The sequence below is a fragment of the Triturus cristatus genome, chromosome 5_1 (assembly GCF_964204655.1).
Source record: "Triturus cristatus chromosome 5_1, aTriCri1.1, whole genome shotgun sequence".
Lineage (NCBI taxonomy): Eukaryota > Metazoa > Chordata > Amphibia > Caudata > Salamandridae > Triturus > Triturus cristatus.
In genome coordinates this window covers 303,730,311-303,751,572 of record NC_140587.1, presented here as the reverse complement: position 1 = coordinate 303,751,572, position 21,262 = coordinate 303,730,311, and the positions used below count along the sequence as shown (strand labels likewise).

Here is a 21,262-nt window from a genome sequence, read left to right as displayed (position 1 = left end):
CTGATCAGAGTTCGGGGAATAAGTAGAACACAATAGCACAGAGCAACAGTTGAGTTGGCCCCTCACTATGACGTATTGGTCCTCTGGGTCTATTATCATGTCCTTTGCAAAAAATAAGGTCCCAGGTCTGACCCATAGCGGCACCCCCCGGCCATAAGTGGAATATTTGGTGGGAAACACCTGCCCCTGCCAGCGGCTTTGCCGTTTGCAATATGCGTTGCACGGTTCTTCAGGTAGGAGTAGACTGAGTAGCAGCGCAAAGGTGAATGCATGCCTCTCACCTTCTATGTAAGTATGTTAAAATGGGTCATGAATGCTGGGATGTTTTGCACGTGCTTCAGGTGCTGCACGATTGTCATCGAGGGTGTAGTGGTGTATACTGTGCATACGAGTAGCTTTTGGCGGAGAGCTGGACCAGTTGGAGCCGTGGGTAGTAACTGAAAATATATAAACCAGTAACAGAAAAACGTAAATACCAGTAGAGCAGAGGTACAACATGTTTCCACCCAAACAACTGAATAGCCAAAATCGGCAAGAGTGAACCTGTTGTAGAACTGATGGGGGAAAGCTAGGCAGCCAATGGGGAGTAACCCCGCACAATTGAGGAGGAACTCACAGGAACCCATACATGTATCAGAACCTCAACTATCTGGTCAGTGAGGCAAGCATAGGTGTAAGGAATATGACCTAAAATCAGACTAAGGGGCGGCCCTTAACGTTGATTCCCTTACCCCTGCAAAAAAAAAAAAAAGACAAATGAATTGTACGTTATTCGGGGAGAATGTATCCATACATGCCCCGTAGATATAGTGGAAATGTTGGACAGCAGCTGTCAGGCATTCTAGGCATTAGATAATGTCCTCAGATGTTTGTGGTGTGACTTCAGGTAGGGCTGATAAGTCAGCTCTAGAGGGCCACGTAGTCGAGGAACCATTCTAAATGATTGACTTGTCAGAATCCTTGTCTGGTTTTGAGCCCTCGCCATGTTCACTTATCGCCGCAGCATTCAGCAAAGCCTGACACCTCTGTCGTATAACTTGTTCCAAGTCAGGTGTGCATTCTTCAATTGAAAAGAATGTCGTGATCGAGGACGTCTGCCATGCCACTACAAAGCTGTCCCGCCATGAGTCGCTACGCCAGCCTGCACAGCCCGATCAGTTGTGAAGTGCTCTGCTGCCTCCAACCAGTCCCATAATTCTTTAGGGGAGCTGAAAGAGTTTGTCTTTCTCCCAGCTACCACCCTTAGGCATGCCGGAAAGAGGAGAGCATATTGAATGTCAAGGTCACAGAACCGCCGCTAGACTGCGAGAAAGGAGCTGTGTTGTTTCTTCACCAGTACAGTGTAGTACGGGAAAAACATTATCTTTGCGTTGTCCACTGTGAGCTCTCGTAGCTTTCGTGCCTCACGCAAGATAGCATCCCTGTCTCTGTAGAGTAGTGAGTGAAACAAAAATGGTCTGGAGTTGGAGCCTGGCTGCGTACGGTGTGGCAAAACAAGATGGGCGTGCACCACCAAGAAAAGCGATGAAAAAGTATCCTGAGGTAGCAGCTGCCGCAACCGTTGCTCCACAAATGAAACGGCATCTGATTCCTCTGGTAAATGCATCACTTGTACATTATTGTGGAGTGAGCGGCTCTCCGCATCTTCTACACTGCATTCCAGAACCTCCACTCATTCTGCAATCAGGCTTATCAAAGAGTCAATTTCATGAGTCCTCGACTGAAGCTCTGTGATGGTCAGCTCAGCATTATGAACCTTGTCCTCAAGTTTGCAGTGATCAACATAAAACAGCATCAGATCCATTGTCACCGCATCTATTTTGCTTTCAAGTGATGCCCGCATGGTCTCCAGAGTAAGCCTTGGCCTGTGAAGGTAAGAGCTGTTGGCTGGTGGAGCCGGGTTGGGGGGGGGGGGGGAACATTTTGACAGTGACGAGGGAAAAATAATTAAAATAATTATTACATTTTTCCCTCATGGTCGTCTGTCGAATTCCCCCCTCCCCCCAACCCGGCTCCACTGCTCTTACCTGAATGGGCCGCTCCTGTCCAGAGTGGTACCAATCCTCTTCACCGCTGCAAGAACATAGTCCAGTTTGTCGCTAATAGAGAGCAGAGGAGCAGCTCCATCTGAGGAATTCGCACCACTCAGCAGCTGGTCATGATCAGCAGGGGGCACCGAAGGTGCAACCTGCGCAATTCTGCGTTGGCGACCCATTTCACCGCACCCCAACAGTCCGGTCCAAGGCAACAACGGCCACCACCTGAGTGCACTTGCCAATATCCAACTAAACTGATGGATATGGCAGCATGAGCAGCACCAAGGCTCGGAGATCGCAGCAACAGTTATTGCACACATCTGAAAGTTCAGGGGCAATTAAATATGTCATGTGGCATCTGTCGCTGAGGGAGTTCCAAGCAGATACCTCTAACTGAATGCCGAAGTTGACAGTACATTTATTAATTAGAAGGCCCTGCGCTGACCAAGTCCCTTAGGCGCAGTAGCACAAGCAACAGAAGGATAGTAAACCATTTGAAATTCTCCAAAGGGAGGGAATCAGGGGTAGTAACAACCACTCACAATGTCTTGCTATGTTACAGTTTAGGGAAGATCTAAGGGGCCGCCATGGGCAGCTTGCAAGCTTGTTTACACCAAAATAAAGAGCAGCAACCAACAGTTGACTGTATAGCTTCCCTCTCTTCCCGGGACCCGTAGCGATTCCTGGCTAGCTTCGTCAATTTTACGAAGCGATGCATGCCATCTTTGGGCAGCCTGACTCCGCCGGCGCTTCTTCGGGCCCCGTGGACTCGGCTGGGGGCCCTGGGCCTTTGACGCCAGAGGCTCCGGCCTTGACACCGCAGGGCCCCCTTGGATCCAGGCCTGGATCCGGATCAGCACCGGTCGATCTTGTGACACCTCCCCCGGCGCTGATTCCACCGGCACCACGTCCGCAACAGACATCGGATGTGTCCCCAGCCAACACTGACCCCGGCCTCCTCCTTGAGGTAGACACGGAGCCGGATCCGGCGCCGACGGGTACTTTTGTGCCCCTGTTTTACTCTGGCTCTTTGAGACCCAATTGGCAACCAGAGGAGAGTGAGGAGGGCTGGGAGGGGTCTGTAGACCCTTTAACCAACCAGTTAGGTTATGAACCGGACTGGAGAGAGAACCAGGGGGAAGCCAGTGGTCTGGATACCTCACCAGACCTTGGCATGTTGTCTCCTCCTACTGTGGCTACGGAGGAGGGAGCATCGTACACAGTCATGTTGCGTGGGGCGGCAGTGGCTCTCCACCTTGAGCTACCTACGGTGGCAGTCCGGACTAACCTTCTGACAGAGGTGCTTTAACAGGCAGCAAGCTCTTCAGAGCTCCTGCTGCCATTTAATGAAGCCCTTACACATATCCTTTTGGGCACCTGGTCCAGGCCCAACACATGGGCTCCTGTGGATAGGATGATTGCCCAACGCCACTGCCCAGCCCCGGGCGACCCCACTTTTCTCTCTCAACACCCCACCCCTGAGAGCTTGGTGGTCCAAACCTCCAACTCCAAGGGTGCATTCCCTAATGCACCTTTCTGATAGGGAATCCAAAAAGCTGGACCATCTTGGGAAAAATATGTTTTCTTCCTCCAGCTTTGGACTGCGGTCAGTAAACACTGAATGCCTTTTGAGCCGTTACACCCACTCCGTGTGGGACACGGTTGCACAAGTGCTGCCTCAGTGCATGGAGGAGGCCCGGGCCGTGCTCTCTCAGGCAGTTGCTGAAGGGAGAGACGCAACGAAGTTTACCATACGCTGTGGGCTGGATACCGCCGACTCACTGGGCAGAACGATTTCCACGTCCGTAGTCCTTCGACGCTACGCCTGGTTGAGGTCGACTGGTTTTTCAGGGGATGTCCAATCCACTCTTATGGACATGCCCTTTGATGCCCATCGCCTATTCGGCGACAGGCTGGCAACGCGCTGGAGCGCTTTAAGGACTGTCGGGCTATGGCCAGGTCTTTGAGGCTCTCCACCACCCGCCCTGTGCAGCCTGCTTATCCCCCCTTTCAGGGTGCCCCGCCACGTCCCGCCCAGAGCCACAGGCCGGCGCAAGCTGTTCAGCCCCTGCGCGGCTGGGGACGTGGGAACCACCGGCGTGGTTCTGGGGGCCAGCGGGTGGGCCAGTCCATCACAGCCGCCTCTGCAGCAGCCTCCAAACCTTCCTATTTCCAACATTTCAGGGCCACCAAACGCCAGTGGGTGGCAGGATTCTCCATCACCTCCCCCACTGGCACACCATCACGTCGGACAGGTGGGTTGTGCAAATAGTCCTAAGGGGCTACTCCCTCCCCTTCGAGATTACCCCTCCCGCCATGCCACCTCAGTACCATCCCATGCCGGAGGATCATCTGGCCCTTCTGCAACAGGAAGGTTCGGCACTCTTGGCCAAGGGGGCCATTGAGCGAGTTCCTGTCCCAGAAGTAGGTCGTGGTTGCTATTTCCACTACTTTCTGGTGCCCAAGAAGGACAAAGGTCTGCGTCTTATCTTGGATCTCAGGAACGTCAACAGCTTCCTCCGGAAGGAGAAGTTCAAAATGTTGACACTAGCTCAGGTCTTGTAGCCCTCGAGCCTGGAGACTGGAGACTGGATCGTAGCGTTGGACTTTCAGGATGCTTATTTTCACATCCCCGTCCTGCCGGCCCACCGGCGTTACCTACGGTTCACGGTAGGCCACAAGCACTTTCAGTTTACTGTGCTCCCCTTCGGCCTTACCAGCGCCCCTCGGGTGTTCACGAAAGTGATGGTGGTGGTCGCAGCTCATCTGCGCAGATCAGGGTTCCAGTCTTCCCCTATCTCGGCGACTGGCTGTTGAAGGAGGGCTCGCCCCAGGCTGTCGTCTCCCACCTCCAGACTACGGCCGACCTCCTGCATTCGTTGGAGTTTTCCATCAACGTGCCGAAGTTACACCTGATTCCGTCTCAGAAGCTCCTCTTCATTGGAGCGGTTCTGGACACGACGCAGTTTCGGGTCTATCCTCCCGAACAGCGAGTCCAGCATATTCGGGCTATGATTCCAGTCTTTCAGTCTCTATCCCGGGTTTTGGTCAGGATGACCCCCTAGCTACTGGGCCTGATGGCCTCCTGCATCTTGCTGGTGGACCATGCCAGATGGCAAATGTGGGCTCTGCAGTGGGACCTGAAGTTCCAGTGGGCACAAGATCAGGGGAACCTGTCTGATTGTGTCCAGATCTCGAAGGGCACCGTACACCAATTGCAGGGATGGCTAACAAACCAGGATTGGGTCGGCGTCAGATCCCTCTCCCTTCCTCAACCAGAATTCACAGTGGTGACCGATACATCACTTCTGGGATGGGGCAGCCACATGGGGGAGGCGGCGATCAGATGCAGGTATTCACGGACAACACCACTGCATGTGGTACTGCAACAAAGAAGGTGGGGTGGGGTTGTGGACCCTATGTCAGGAGGCCCTCCGCCTCTGGACATGGCTGGAACATCATGGCATATCCCTGGTGGTTCAACACCTGGCAGGTTCTCTGAACGCCCGGGTGAATAAACTCAGCCACAGGTGCATGATGGATCACGAATGACGTCTTCACTCTGAGGTGGTGCAAGGTCTCTTTCAGCAGTAGGGAGAGTCTTGGTTAGATATATTTGTGACCGAACAGAGCGTGCAATGTCAGCAGTTCTGCGCGTTGGAATTTCCAAGGCGGCACTTGATAGGCAAAGCTTTTCGTCGCGAGTGGAGTTGCGGTCTTCTATACGCCTTTCCACCTATACCACTTCTGCCCAGAGTACAGAAGGAAGATCAAGCGCGACCGGGCCCAACTCATTCTTGTGGCTCCGGACTGGGCACAAAGAGTCTGGTATCCCGACCTGCTCAACATGGCCATCGATCCTCCGATCAGACTGCCTCTTCGGGAGGATCTTCTCTCGAAGCGGACGGTCCTCCACCCAAACCTGTCCAGCCTCCACCTCCTTGCGTGGAGATTGAGCAGCGGCAGTTGACGTCTTTTGACCTGCCTCCCGAAGTCTGCGATGCTATCTTGGCAGCCAGGCATCTCTCCACTAAGACGGTATACGCCTGCAGATGGAACAGATTTGTGACATGGTGCACAGCAAAGGCTGTGGATACCCTTTCTACTTCTCCTTCTGAGGTTCTCTTGTTCCTCCTTTCTTTGGCCCAGAAGGGCTCTGCTCTGGGCACTCTTAAGGGCTACCTTTCAGCCATTTCAGCCTTTCTTCGACTTCCTGATCAGCCTTCTTTTCATGTCCCCTGTTGTAAATCGCTTCCTGAAGAGCATTACTCATCTCTTTCCTCCTGTTGCCTTCGTAATGCCTCAGTGGGACTTGGACTTGGTCCTTACCTACCTTATGTGCGCTCCCTTTGAGCCGCTACCTAACTGTTCTCTCATGCTTCTTACTTTGAAAACTACCTTTCTGGTGGCCATCACCTCTGCGCACAGGGTGAGTGAGCTACAAGGTCTTTCTTCCAAGCCTCCCTTTCTGGCTGTCCATTCGGACAAGGTCGTCCTCAGAACTAGACCTTCCTTTCTTCCCGAGGTGGTTACTTCTTTCTACATTGGCCAAACCATCACTTTGTCCACCTTCTTTCCGCCTCCGCATCCTTCAAAAGAAGAATAGAGGCTCCACAGTCTGGATCCAAAATGTGCGGTTTTCTTGTACCTGGATCACACCAAACAATTCCGGGTGGTCGACCAGCTCTTTGTTGGTTACGTGGGCGCTAAGAAAGGTCGGGCCGTGTAAAACGGACCATCTCCAGGTGGGTCGTTCTGTGCATCAAAGCCTGCTATTCTCTGGCAAAGAAGGAGCCTCCAGTGGGACTGCGTGCCCATTCCACCACGGCAGCGGCAGCTACTGCTGTTTTGGGACGAGGAGTCCCCCTAAATGTCATCTGTCAGGCAGCTACGTGGGCATCGCTGCACACGTTTGGAGAGACGGCTTCTTTGGCCGTTCTGTTCTCCAGGTCCTTCTGGTGTGAACTTAGTTCGCAGATCCACCTCCGGGGTTGGTATTGCTGAGGTATTTATTCTAAGGTAAGGAGTCTATAACTAACTGTTTCTTCCAGATGAACAAGTTACTTACCCCACCCATCTTTCCCATTCTGACTTCTAGGGTTAAGGACTTCCTTTCAGGGCCCTAGTTTTGTGCACCAGTGGTTAGTGTCTTGCATGGCTCTGCGCTTCCGTTGTGTACAGAACTGACGTTAGTGCGCAAGGGCGTTGTTTATGTAGCTACTGCAACATCATCTTGGCAACTATGACACCAATGACGAACGCTGAGTCAACCGACGGCACCTTCGACGTGCAGGGGTACTGCTGAGAAAAAAGCTTTCCAGATCCAGTTTGACGCCTGGTGGGACAGCTGGTCATCATTTACTACTAGGCACTGGGGGCCAGGGAGGGGAAGAAACACAATATGGTTTATTCTGTTTATATGTTGTGACTTTAATTACAAATCCCTAAATAAAGTTTTACAAAATATGGATTTGGAATATTTTAAACATTTTAATCCATGGTAGATATTAATGCTTAATGCTGGAGAATTACATTTACCAGTAGGTAGTTTATTATTTTTCATTTCAGTGTTTTAATTCATTTTAGAGACATGTTTGTTTAACATCCATTTTCAATTGCAGGATGTTTATTTGGCGCTCATTGCTGCGACTGCCAGAAAACAACACTGCCTTTAGTAGTTTAATTGACAAAGGTACACACCCTGCATACTTGCACCTTCAAGAGGAATACCCTATAAAAAGCCGAAAGCTATTGCGAGTGTTGCAGAGGTAAGTGAGATTTTCAAACCTATTGATTTGTTCCAATCACATGCTTATGGTTCAGGATAATGTAATTTGTTTAGAAAATTTGCAGTTTGATTTCCAAGTGCAGTGTGTGGGGCTTTGGCAAGGTATTTGGGCACGTTCTTCGGCTAAGTGTTTCAAATGAGTTAAGAACAATATTTTTGGGATGCGACCCCAGGGCCCGGCACTCTAGCCTAAGAACAGAGAACCCAAAGGCAAGGATGTACTTGAACTGAGTAGCTTTTATTTTTCCAATTTAACTCTTGGCAAAGCTTCAAGTCCCCAGTCTGCTTTGTTGCCACAAGAGAGGATCCGGCCAGGATACTCTGCGTTTTCTCCCAAATTACCAGAAGGGTATATAGAAAGAAAAGTAAACAACAAAAGGATAAAGCCTCAATCAGTGGTTTGGCCGGTTTGCTTATTCGCACCTGGGGATGGGGTTAGTGAGGGATCACCATGGCGGGGAGGGGGTAGCGTAGCCCTCCCTCCGGTCCATTATGGCTGCTATAAAGGACCTGAAGGGTACACTGGAATCCAAAATAGATAGTGACTACTGATGTCAACCTGATCAGGACAGACTTCTCAAAATTGAGGGATAAGGTTGCGACAGCTGAGACGCACGTCGCCCAGCTACAATCCACTTCTAAACGCCTGGAGGCACAAATACAATCTCTAACCCAGCAGACCAAGACAATGGCAGCCAAACTCGAAGATCAGGAAGGATGGGCAAGAAGAAACAACATCTGAGTGGTGGGGGTCCCTGAAGGGGAGGAGGGTCCGAGGGTTGACCTCTTCCTGGAGGAATTCATCGTGAATATGCTGCGACCCAAGAGGCTGTCCAGATTTTTCTCGGTCGAGACAGCAAATCGGGCCCCAGTGCCTCTGCCCAAACCTAGGGCCCCGCTGAGGACCATAATTGCCAATATTTTTAATAACTGCGACCGCGGTGCCATCCTGTAAGTTGCCAGAGCAAAAGGAGACCTTAATTTTGAAAATACCCAGATCCGGTTCTTTCCCGACTTTACGTGGCTGGTGCAAAGACAGAGAAGGTTCTTTGAGGCAGTGAAGAGGAAACTCCGAGAGTGGGAAATTAAAAACATGATGCTCTTCCCAGTAAAGCTCAGCATAATGGCAGAGGAGAAGGCCTGGCACTTTACTTCCCCGGATGAGGCCTGGGAGAGGCTGTAGGGGAGGCGTACTACCAACAGAAGCGTCGACAAGGGGACAAGACCGGGCCGAGGAGGCCCTGACAGTGAATAAAAGGATGGAGAACAGCCAATCCACCAAGAAGCAGAGGAGGCACATGCAACAGAGCCGGCCATTGAAGGGAGTAGTACAAGTTTAGAACACTGATGACCCGGTTTAGGGGTAGCCCGACGCGGAGGAAGGTAGCATGCAACTGTAACTGTAAGCAGTACTTAATGAAGGTTTGAGAGATTAGTGCTATCCAAAGGGAATGAGGACAGTAAAGTAAAAGAAAGGGAACTACACAACATAATTGTATACTCTGGGGTTCAACACAAGTAACTCGGAAATTCGGAAGTGGCTGAAACACCCCTCCCCCCAACTGTGTTTAGTAAATGTTAGCAATTGGACAACAGGCTCGCTATGGGTTGACAAGTTGGGGAATGTACAGCCTTTTCAGCAGGGTAGCAGGAAGAGGAGGAGGAGATTATAGGTTGAGGAAGTACTTGTGTTATTATCATGTTCTTAGCACACCGATACATGCTCAGGGAGGAGTTTAAGATGAACAAATATCACCTGAGATATAAAGAGTCATCTACAGGAGTTGCATACAGATGGAGCGGAAGGGGAGTTGGGAGGATAATCTTACATTATGGCAACGCCTGAAGCATCTTTTAAATCAATAAAAATATGGTCCTGGAATTTCAACGGGCTTAACATTGGGTTTAAACAGACAGTAGTACTACAATTTATCAAAAGATATAATTTTAATACGGGGACACATCTCCGGGGAAATCGGTACAGGGCGCTGAATAGGCTAGGATACATACTGCGAGCACACACAGGCTACACCACTGAATCAAGGGGAGTTGGAATATTATGCAGAGCCTGAAACAAATCATGGACAGACCTGTTGGGGTGATCTGTGGCGGGCGATAAATGGCCAATAGGAGGGGTAAACATTTATCTTTTGCTCAGTATATGCCACACCAGGTCTCCAAGCCGCCACTCTGGACCTACTGGGCCCATTACTCCTAGAGCTTCCAGAGGACCTAATGATAATGGGAAGGGGGTTGGAAGGGGGCATGAATGATATTTTCTCAACCGAGAAGGGCGCCATGGGGGAGCAGCGGCAGGACGAAAGTTAATTCCATTGAGAGACTTTCTCCAGACAATGGGCCTAGGTGACATTTGGAGACACCAACACCCCCTCGCTGGATAATACACACATCTACCAGCAGCACATAGGAGTTGCTCCAGGCTAGACTACATATTGACACAAGCCAAGGGACTGGGAGAATTCCATAGAGCAGCCCATATCGCACGAGGGGTGTCAGATCATTCACCGGTGGAGTTTGTCCCGGAGGGCCCCCGTGGGGATCACACACTACCCCACAAAATCTACCCATGTTACCTCAAAGACCATCAATTCAAGTCCGCTATCAGGAAAGGGGCAGAGCAATTCTTCAAAGAAAACAAGGGTTCCGTGGCCTCGGGGTGACGCTTTGGGAAGCATTTAAAATGATGATCAGGGGCCAGGCCCAGGCCCAAATTGGGGCACTGAAGAAAGAAAAGTGGCTTCAGGGCCAGGCTGTAGAAACCACCATCTCAGTTTTGGAGGCCCAAGTGGTAAATAATGAGGCACCGGCTGAAGCTACGTCAGAGGGAGCTTCGTGATTTAATGGAAGATAGTGCCAGAGCACAGTCACTGGCTACCCAACACAGACTGTATGAAGTGGGGGATACAGCAAGTAAGCTTTATCTGGCATGGCTTGACAAGAAAAAGACAGAAAGCAAATGGGTCCCAGGGGTAGTTGACTGTGCAGTCCGTAGACATGGGATGGGTAAAGAAATAGCAAAAGTGTTCGCCACTTACTACGAGACGCTCTACATTTCCACATCCGGAAAGACGAAGGTGGACTGCATAGAATTCCTTCAAGATGTAAAGACACCAACATTGTCCATAGCGGAGAGAGATCTGTTGGAGGGCGACCTCTCAGTGGAAGAAATCAAAACTGCAACCCGTGCACTCCAATCTGGATAGGCGGAGGGACCAAATGGTCTACCTGTAGAGTTATTTAAATGCATGCTCGACAAAATGGCGGACCACCTCTTTAATATGTATATGGGAGCCTGGGGGGATGGGTGTTCTCCCGCATGACTGACAAACGGCTGTGATTGTCATAATCCCCAAGGAGCGCAAGTTCCCCCTAGATTGCGGGTCATACAGACCAATATTGCTACTAAACTACGAGGTCAAAGTATTGGCTAAAGCCCTCTCTTTACGTTTGTATAAAATAATTACCTCTCTCATACATCGGGAACAATCTGGATTTATGCCGCATAGAAGCATGAGGCTAAACATAAGCCAGTTGTTCGGGGTTCTACTCACTACAACCACAAATACAACGGACCGGGCAGCTCTGCTGTCCCTAGATGCCAGAATGGCCTTTGATAGCATGGAGTAAAACGATATTTTTGGCGTTCTAGACCGAATGGGCTTTGGACCAAAATTCATTAGCTGGGTTAGGCTTCTCTACTGCTGACCACTGGCAAGAGTACAAGTCAACGCTACGGTGTTCCGGGCATTCTCACTCCAGAAAGGGACCAGGAAGGGCTGCCCACTATTTGCCTTAGCCCTAGAGCCACTGGCGGCATGGGTATGGCAAGACCTATTGATATGGGGTATCCCGGTGGGAGGAGAATGGGAGGAACGCATATCCCTATATGCGGAAGATATTCTGTTATATGTAAGGAGACCGAAGCAGTCCATTGATTGAGTATTACAGATTTTCAGTATATACAGAGACTATTCGGGATACCGCATAAACTGGGACAAATCTTTGATGTTTCCTCGGGCGGGAGGTATACCCAAACTAACAACTAGATGCATGGTGCCAATTGAGACTCAGGGCTTTAAATACGTGGGGATATACATAACAAGAAATCATCAGGAGTTCTACCAAAAAGAACACAGAGGGGCATCTGAACAGATTTATAAGGGACGACAATCGTTGGCGGTCTCTTCCCCTCATGTTAATGGGACGTGCAGCCTTATTTAAGATGATGTCGCTCCCACACCTACTATCTACACTACAAAATACACCGTATGAAATCCCCAACTCCTTTCAAAAAGTTGAAGCCGAACTGAGATTCCTGCTCTGGAGAGGAAGTGCCACAGGAATAGCTCTGCGTAAACTGCAAAAGGGAGTATATGAAGGTGGGTTGACAGTCCCTGACATCAAAACTTACTACTGGGCGGCTCAATTAGTGCGTGTGAGTGACTAGGTTTTTAGCGACAGAGTGAACCAGCCTACAGCATGGAGAGCAGCGACGAAGTTCTCTGAGTGGGAAGGGAAACTAACCAGGATGACCCCACTATGGGACAGCGATCAGCTATGACGGGTGGGACAGTTGAGCAACTTCGATAAATGGAAATTGGTGGGCCTCAATAGTTTGGGTGATGTGTGGAGAGGACAGGCTTACATCACATGTGTCCCCCTACAACAGGAGTATGAAATGGGACAAGGGGAGTGGTTGAAATACCTCCAACTAGGACATGCTCTTAAAAACTATTTGGGAAGGAGTGATCCTAGAGGAAGTGTCCCACTAGAGGACCGGCTGTTGACAGACCCACTGACGGAAAAGGCAATTTCATTAATGTACAAGAAAATACTAAATAACTCCCCTGACTCACTGGGAGCAAAAAGGCATCATGGGAAGGTGACCTAGACCATCTAGAAAACGAAGAATGGACTGAAGCCATACAGGGCCCGAGGGAGGTCGCGATAAGTTCCCGGTTCCGACTGATCCAATTAAAAATCCTGCATCGGGTATACTATCCTTGGACAGTGCTGCATCGAATGGGGCGAGCAGGGAACGGATTGTGCCAGAGAGGCTGCGGACAGGAGGGATCTGTTTTTCACTTGCTTTGGGACTGCCTGGTGATAAAACAGTATTGGCTCGAAATAGGTAGATTAATGGCCAGAGTAGCGGCAGCAGAGGTCCCAGTAGAACCCAAATGGTTCCTGATACCAGGTGAGGAAGTCTGGCCTAGACACAAGGCTCTGGTTAACATTGGCCGCAGCCATTGCTAAACGTAACATTGCAAAAAACTGGGGAATAGCCGCCCCCCAAGGATCTCGGACTGGTAATCATATTTGGACTGGTGTCAGCAGGCAGAACACTCAAAATATCTGAGTAGTGGGTGCCCCAGCAAATGGGAGAATGTTTGGGGGTTCTGGCAGGTGTACCGAGGCCTGTAAGGGGAGGGTTGGGTGCCTTAGAGATGTACAACAGTTTACAATGTAGATCCTTGCTTTGCTCCCTCCTGTAACAAACGAAAAGAAATGTAAGTTTTGACTTGCAGATCCATACACATTCTGTATTTGTTTACTTATTCTCTTAGCACATTGCAATAAAAAGAGATTAAAAAAACCCACTATACTGTTAGGATCATTGCTTCAGCTATGCCTGTCCCTAGGAAAGTTGATTGATAGATACAGTATTAAGTGTTCATCTGTGCGAGCACTTGCACATTGTGTTGAGAGGGAAGTCAGCAAATAAAACACAATTGCTAAATATATATATAAATCTCCATAAAATCATAATTCGTTGCAATAACCATCCAGCACTCCAAGGGGTACTAGTCACTCGGTTTTTATTTTACAATAACAACATCTATGCATTTCGGCAGCTTCATGCTGCCTTGTTCACGATGTAAAAGTGCAATTTTTTCCACATTAAAATAACTTTTATAGCTAAAGAAATTAACTTAGAACTGAACTTTTGTTTGGCACCATAGAGTTCTTCACATTTTCAAAATGGGCGCCATCTTTAAACATGTTCAATTCAACCATGTTTTAAACAATGTAGCATGTTCTGCTAGTGCATATACTCTGTTCAACATGTATAAACAAGTATTGAATTAACATTTGACCAACATAGTACAACTATTGTACTCAATCATAAAATCTGGATTCAAATATTTTGCAGTAAAATAATACACTTCGGTATCTGATTGATCATTTTCAAGTCATATGGTTGCCCATTTGTAGTGTGGGTCTATGCTTTGTTTTTTGACAGCCAATCCTCAAATTAAAATGCTAGTGCTTAATTTTGGCAATTCCTACATATTATATCAAAAAGTGCTAGTGCTTCCATTATACAGTACCATCTTATTAAAAGTGCTAGTGCTTTAGTATACTGGAATCACTTCCTTTTTACCTTACCCTTGTATACTTCTCTACAGTACTCGACAATTTTAAAGTGCAAGTGCTTTTCAGTATATTAATTTTTATACAAATAAAAATATATTCTTATACTTCACAATACACTCATAAAAAACATTTTACTTTAAAAAGGATCTCTTTTTCTTCCTTCTCCAAACGATTCTAAAGTGCAAGTGCTGTTCAGTATATTAATTTTATACCAGCGAGAATGCCTCGTACACTCCACATTACACTTATAAAAAACATTTTGCTTTAAAAAGGATTTATTTTTCTTCCTTCTCCAATTCTTTTCGTTCTCGAACCTCCAATCTTTTTTTTTTTTTTTTTTTTTTTTTTTTTGAAACCGTTTATTACAGGTCTTAAAAGTATACAAGTATGGGCCCACAACCTTCCGGCCGGCCGCTAGCAATAGTAGGAACACACGACATTTATACATGGAACACGTGGTATTACAGGAGGAGTATTTCTCAATAGATAACAATGTCGAAAACCACATCATCCAGGCCCCATTATGCGGTTTCATTTTAAATTAAGAACAACAAAAATTAAAACCACACCCACAAGGCAACCCACAATCAAAAATAGCAGCACGTGCTCCCCAAGAGGGGGGATCCCAACTATACACAGAAGTGTGAAGAGGGGGAAGAGAGCAAAGCGAGGACTGGGGGAACCCAATGCCCGGCAGCGGGGGAATGAGTCGGCTAAGGGGATGGGGCTGGCGAGGGATCAGGCAGCAGCGGTGGCGCACAGATACCCCCTCGGTAGGCGTTCCAGGGGCCCCATACTTTCACCCATGTCCCAGGCTTACCCCTCGCCACATACACCACTTTTTCGCGAAACATGCACCAGTCCATGTGTTCTTTCCAGGCCGAGACCGTCGGGGGCCTCTGGGATCCCCCCAGTTGAGCAATATCACGCTTGGCTACCATATATCCCAGAGTCACCCACCACGTCTGCGGCGCTGAGTAATCAGTCGGTTCCCACACATTCAACAGGCATCTTCTCGCTTCAGGCAACAGCGCCACATGCGTAACCAGACGCAGCACCTCATGTACACCACGCCAGAACCCCTCTACCTCCGGGCACTCCCACAAAATATGCATAAAGGTCCCCAAAGCACCACACCCACGCTTACATAACCCATCTCCGGCATAGCCCATACGCAGAAGCTTTGGCCCCGTCATGTAGACCCGGTGGAGTATCTTGAGCTGGACGAAGCGAAGGCGAGCCGGTATGGGCACCTCCTTCGGGGAGGCCACCGCGGAGGTCCAGTCCTCGTCGTCCAACTCCAGCCCGTCGGCAACCCAAGCCGCACGAAGGGCGGTCAACAGGCCCGAGCGGTCGTTTATCAGCTTTTTATATACAAGTGAGATCGTGCTGTCCGGGACATGCCCATCCAGCACTCTATCTTCCAGGGGGGAATATTCCGGGATGAAGGCAACATCCGTGAAGACGGAACCCAGCGCATGACGGACCTGCAAATACCGGAAGTATTCACTGCCCTGCAACTGAAATTCCGTCTGCAGCATATCGAACGTTTTAAATCCTCCCCTCGTCCAAAGATCCCCCACTTTACTGATACCTATCATGTCCCACTTCTCAAAGCCCTTAGAGGTCCACAGGGAACCTAACCGCTCAGACGCGTATAGTGGTGATGCCCGGGTCAAACGGTCCTTCCACCCCATAGCTGCATTGGCCACGTGCCAGACTTGCACCATGACACGCGTGGGGCCCGTCAGACGAGCGTCGGGCGCGCTAGAGTAGAGCGCTCGATTGTAGTCGCCACCTGGCAGGAGCATCTTGTCCATTTCAAAAGCCGGGTTTAAGGCGGGCCCGTAGAGGCCATGGTTAATGGCAGCGAGCTGGGAGGCCCAATAGTACCGTTTAATATCCGGGAGGGCAATCCCCCCGTCAAACCATGGGAGCGTCAGCTTAGCCAGAGCAATGCGCGGCCTCCCGTCCCAGAACAGGCGGCGTTGCAGACTCTCCACCTCACGGAAGTAGCGCGCCGGGACCAAGTCCATAGTGTTCTGCAAAACGTACAGAAAACGCGGCAGAGACATCATCTTGAACAATGCCGCCCGGCCGAGCGGCGAAAGCGGCAGGCGCCGCCATCGTGCGACATCTACCCGCAGACGCTGGAGGGGGGGAAGCAGATTCCGTTCATAACGGGCCTCCGGGTCCAGAGTAATGAAGACACCCAGGTACCGAAATCCCTGCGGGGCGATCTGGATCGGACAGCCCCGCGGGAGAATAGGAGCCTCCCCAGAGAGAACATACACACACGATTTAGCCCAATTGATGACGAGACCGGAGTTACGACCAAACGAGTGTAAAACATCAACTAGGACTATAAGTGATTTGCGTGGGGAGGCTAGGTACAGAAGGATGTCATCAGCGTATACGGATACGCGATCCTCATACTCGGGGGTCCAACGGAGACCACGGATGGAAGGCTCCCACCGCAGCCACTCCGCCAGGGGCTCCAAGGCAAGCGCAAAAAGAAGCGGCGACAGGGGACAGCCCTGCCGCGTGCCCCGGCCCAGCTCGAACGGGGCCGATACTCTTCCGTTCACGACCACCTGTGCCAATGGGCCCGCATACAGCAATTTGACCCAACTGATGAATCCTGGGCCAAATCCGAACTTCGCGAGCATCGCCCAGATGTATGGCCACTCAAGCGTGTCAAACGCCATGGTGGCGTCTAAGGACGCCAAAATGGCCGGTTCCCGTATGAATGGGACGCGCGCAAGCACCCCATGTAAACGCCGCAGATTAAGGGCTGTATTGCGATGGGGAATGAAGCCAGACTGGTCCTGGTGAACCAGATCTCCCACCACGCCGACCAGCCGATTGGCGAGTACCTTAGCAAGAATTTTGGGCTCCGCATTCAGTAGTGAGATAGGCCGATAAGAAGTAACCCGATCCCGAGGTCTCCCTTCCTTGTGGATCACCACGATTGTAGCCAGACGCTGGTCAAGCGGGAGGGAGCCCATTGAGTGGGCCGCAAGGAACATTGCGCGGAGGTGAGGCGCCAATGTATCCGGTCGCAGCTTATACAGCTCGATAGGGATACCATTCGGGCCCATGGCCTTGCCAGAAGCGACCGAGCGTATGGCGAGGGCGATTTCGTCGGAGGTGGGAGCGGCGTCCAGCGACACCCTGTCCTCCCCGGACAGGGAAGGCAGTGCGATATCTCTGAGCAGGGCACGGGAGTCCTCTTCCGAGCAAGAAGAGACCGGGGAATACACCTCGCGGAAATACTCCGCGAAGCAGGAGACAATTTCTTCTGGTTCAGTTACACACACACCATTCGTTTTCTCAATCAGCGGGACCACACGATTCGCTCTTTCCTTTTTATCCAACCACGCTATCAGTTTACCAGCCTTATCACCCACATCATACAGCCGCCCCTGTTGCTCTCTACTAAGGCCCCTGGCCGCCTCCGTAACTAGGGCTCTATAAGCCGCCTGCTTGAGCTGGAGGACATGTAGTGCAGCGTCCGTCACCCCATCTTCTAGATTACCCTCCAGCTCCGCTATTTCAGCCTCCACCCGGGTCACCTCCTCCCGCTCACGCCTCCGGGCGTGGGAAATAAGGGATAGGGCCTCCCCTCTAAGTACTGTTTTGAAGGCCTCCCACAGGGAGATAGCTGAAGGCACTGACCCCACGTTCTCCTCAAAATAGCACTGGAGGGATTTAATCAAGTCAGCGCGAATGGTGGGGTCGCGCAGGTACCAGGAATTGATTGGGACCACCCTGCTCGCAGCCCTCGGAAAGACATCAACATGCAACAGTAGCGGGGAGTGGTCCGAGATACCCCGTGCCAAATGGCGCACCTCCCGACATGGGCCGCCGGGACAAGGACATAATCAAGCCGTGAGAGACTACCATGGGCCCCCGAGTGGAAAGTGTATTGCAACTGTGTGGGATGTTTTAAGCGCCAGCAGTCCACCAATCCCAGTGTATCCAAGAGGCCGGATAGCCACGCCTGTGCCCGGGGGAGGTCCCTAGGGGGGTGACGATCCACAGTTCCAGAAACCACCGCGTTGAAATCCCCCCCCACCACCAGAAGCCCCCCCGGAAGGCCAAGGAGGAGGCGCCCCAGATCTGCAAAGGTGGTCGACTGCAACCCCGGTGGGACGTACACTGACACAAAGACAACCACTTTGCCCTCCATTCTCCCCACCAAGACAGCGTAACGTCCCCTGTCATCATGAAGCACCTCATCAATTTCTAACGGGAGCGAGTTCTTTACCATGATACCCACACCCCTCGAGCCTGACGTGAAGCCCGAGTGGGCCACAAGGCGGTAGCCACGCTGATTCATGGCGCAGAAGGAATTGCCGATAAGGTGTGTCTCCTGCAGGAAGACCACATCAGGCGAGAGTCGCTTCAGATACTGCAGGACCACACCTCGTTTAATCCTGTCCCCCAGTCCATTAACGTTCCAAGACAACAAAGTCAATTCCCTACCCCCCATCATACACAAAGACCATCCTTCGTCCCCCCGAGAGCACAGTAGAGCCTACACAAAAAAAGGGTTGCCTTGTGATAATAACAAACAACGCCCCATCCCTGCCCACCCAGCCCAACAAAACTCCCCCCTCCCTGCACCCCTGCATGAGCCCAAACAGCCCCCCCAATGTGCAGTGTGCCTGTCGCCCCATAGATAGTTAAACTAACTAGACCCCCAGAGGAGGAGGGAGAACCCCCAAGAGACCCCACACAACCTCCATAGGAGGGGAAATTAAGCAATCCGACGTATAGTCAAAAATGGCATCATTTTTGTCCCGAGCGAGGCCTAATATTAGTCCCTCAGTCTTGATCCGGCGAGCCCTCTCCGCCACCCCGATCCCGATCTCCAGACAGAGTATCCAGCCAGTCCCCGGCCGCTTCGGGACGATCAAAAAGGTGCGTGCGACCTTCCACCTCCACTCGCAGCTTAGCTGGGAAGAGCATGGCGTACTTGATGTTTAGGTCCCGAAGACGGCGCTTGACACCAAGGAAGCTCAGTCTCTGCTTCTGGACCGCAGGGGTGAAGTCAGGATAAAAATTAATATCCATATTATCAAGTCTAATCGGTCCCTGTAGTCTGGAGGATTGCAGGATAGCGTCTCTGTCCCGAAAATTAAAAATCCGGGCGATGAGAGGTCTCGGAGCGGCTCCGACCTTAGGCCTTCCCCCGGGAACCCTGTGGGCTCTCTCCACAGCAAAGAATTTACTCAGCCCCCGTGGCTGGAGATGGTTGACGATCAGGTCCTCCACGAAAAGGTCCGCCGCCGCTTCCTCACGTCCCTCAGGCACCCCGATGATACGGATGTTGTTACGCCGGGCCCGACTCTCGGAGTCCTCCAGGCGACGATCCATCAGCGCACTCGCCCGAGCAAGCCGGCGCACCTCCGTTTGCAGGGCCGCCACATCTGTCGTAAGGCCCGATGCGGTGTGGGCCAAAGAATCAACTCGGTCGTTGGTCTTGGAGAGATCGGCCCTTAGCAGGCCAACATCTACGAGGACCGAGTCGATCTTCTGCGCCAGTGTGTCAAAACGCTGGCCCACAGAGGCCTTCATCTCGGCGATGGCGCCCATGACATCCCGCAGAGTCAGATCCGTGGGCAGATCGGGGGCATCAGTAGGGCCCTCAGGAGACTTGCGGGGCACCTCAGGAGATCCCTTCTGGAGGGTATAGCGATCCATGCTGTTGGACTGTTGGGCTGCGCCATGCCGGGTCGATTTTACCTTTGCCCGATCGCCATCTTGTTTCGTGGCCATGGTCCCAGTCTCCCGATCGCACCAGCCACGTCGTGAAGGGCAGGCAAGCCGATCCACGGGCTCCGGGGGGGTGCCACCCCAGATCAGCGGGGCGGATCACAGCCGGCGGGCAGGCGGGGTCCCCCAGAGAGGCCACACCAACACACAAAGCCCCGTGACCCAACCTCGCCTAGACAGCAAGGAGGGTACGAAAGTGAAAGTGCGGGCTCCGCGAGCCACCAAGCCCTGCCCGCCGCTGTTATTCACTTCGTCACTGGATCGCCCCACAACGCAAATCCGGGGTTCGGCTAGGAGAAGGCCGCAAACCTCAATCGGTGGTAAAGTCGGTGTCCGAGGTCCGATTTGGAAGCGGAAAACGGGCGCCACCTCAGCTCGGGCTCACCAACACAGTCCCCTCATCTAGGACAGGATATGTTCAGGATAGTGATAGGAGGTCGCGGAGGTCCTCGGGAGCCTCGCACCTACGCGGCCATCTTGGTTGCGCGCTAGGCTCCTCCTCGCGAACCTCCAATCTAAACGAATATTGTACTGCATTCTAATAAATATAAAGTGCTATGTCAAAAAATGTCATCAATTTAAAGTGCCAATGTTCTTCATATTAGATTTTTACAAAAATAAACTTAAACCAAAAACAAATGGTTCTAGAATGTGCAGGCTCATCTCTATTCTCTTAATTTTATCATCCATTTAATATAAGCAAGTATACAAGTCCTCATCTACATTGAGCCCATGAGTTTACTTGCTATCGAACTCCAATATAAAGTATGTCTCTAACTTACGGAGTTCCTTCTCCCTATTCCCACCTCTCTTATTCCTGGGGATTTCGGCTATGCCGCTGTACTGCAAGCTCAAGGGATTACTTTGATGACGGGTTTCAAAATGTCTAGCAATCGGATACGTCCTATACTGATTGACAATTGCTCTCCGGTGTTGTAAAATTCTTTTATATACAGGCAGAGTGGTACTTCCTATATAGATTTTCATGAACGAACATTGCAACATATAGACCACGAAACTTGATCTACAGGTTAAAAAGCCCTTAATAGTGATGGTTTTATTAAAAGATGTCTTAAAGTGCATACGATTCATTCCATGATGGCACACCTTACACTTAAAACACTTTCTAAAACCCATTTTCTATTGAAGCCACATGGTCCCCCCCCCTCCTTTCTTTATATTCACACTTCACAATCCGATATTTTAATGATTTTGACTTCCTGTATGTTACATCCGGGAGTTTATTCACTTTAGGGCC

At 50.7% G+C, this 21,262-nt stretch overlaps 1 protein-coding gene across 2 annotated transcripts in view; it reads left to right on the top strand.

Annotated features, from left to right (window-relative positions):
• TBC1D31 (TBC1 domain family member 31) overlaps positions 1 to 21,262 on the top strand; it is an 834,080-nt gene that overhangs the window by 401,782 nt on the left and 411,036 nt on the right. For both annotated transcript variants that reach the window (XM_085605032.1, XM_085605033.1), the window contains one exon: positions 7,658 to 7,804. In XM_085605032.1, the coding sequence (XP_085461158.1) occupies positions 7,658 to 7,804 (147 nt within the window). The remainder of the gene's footprint in view (positions 1 to 7,657; positions 7,805 to 21,262) is intronic.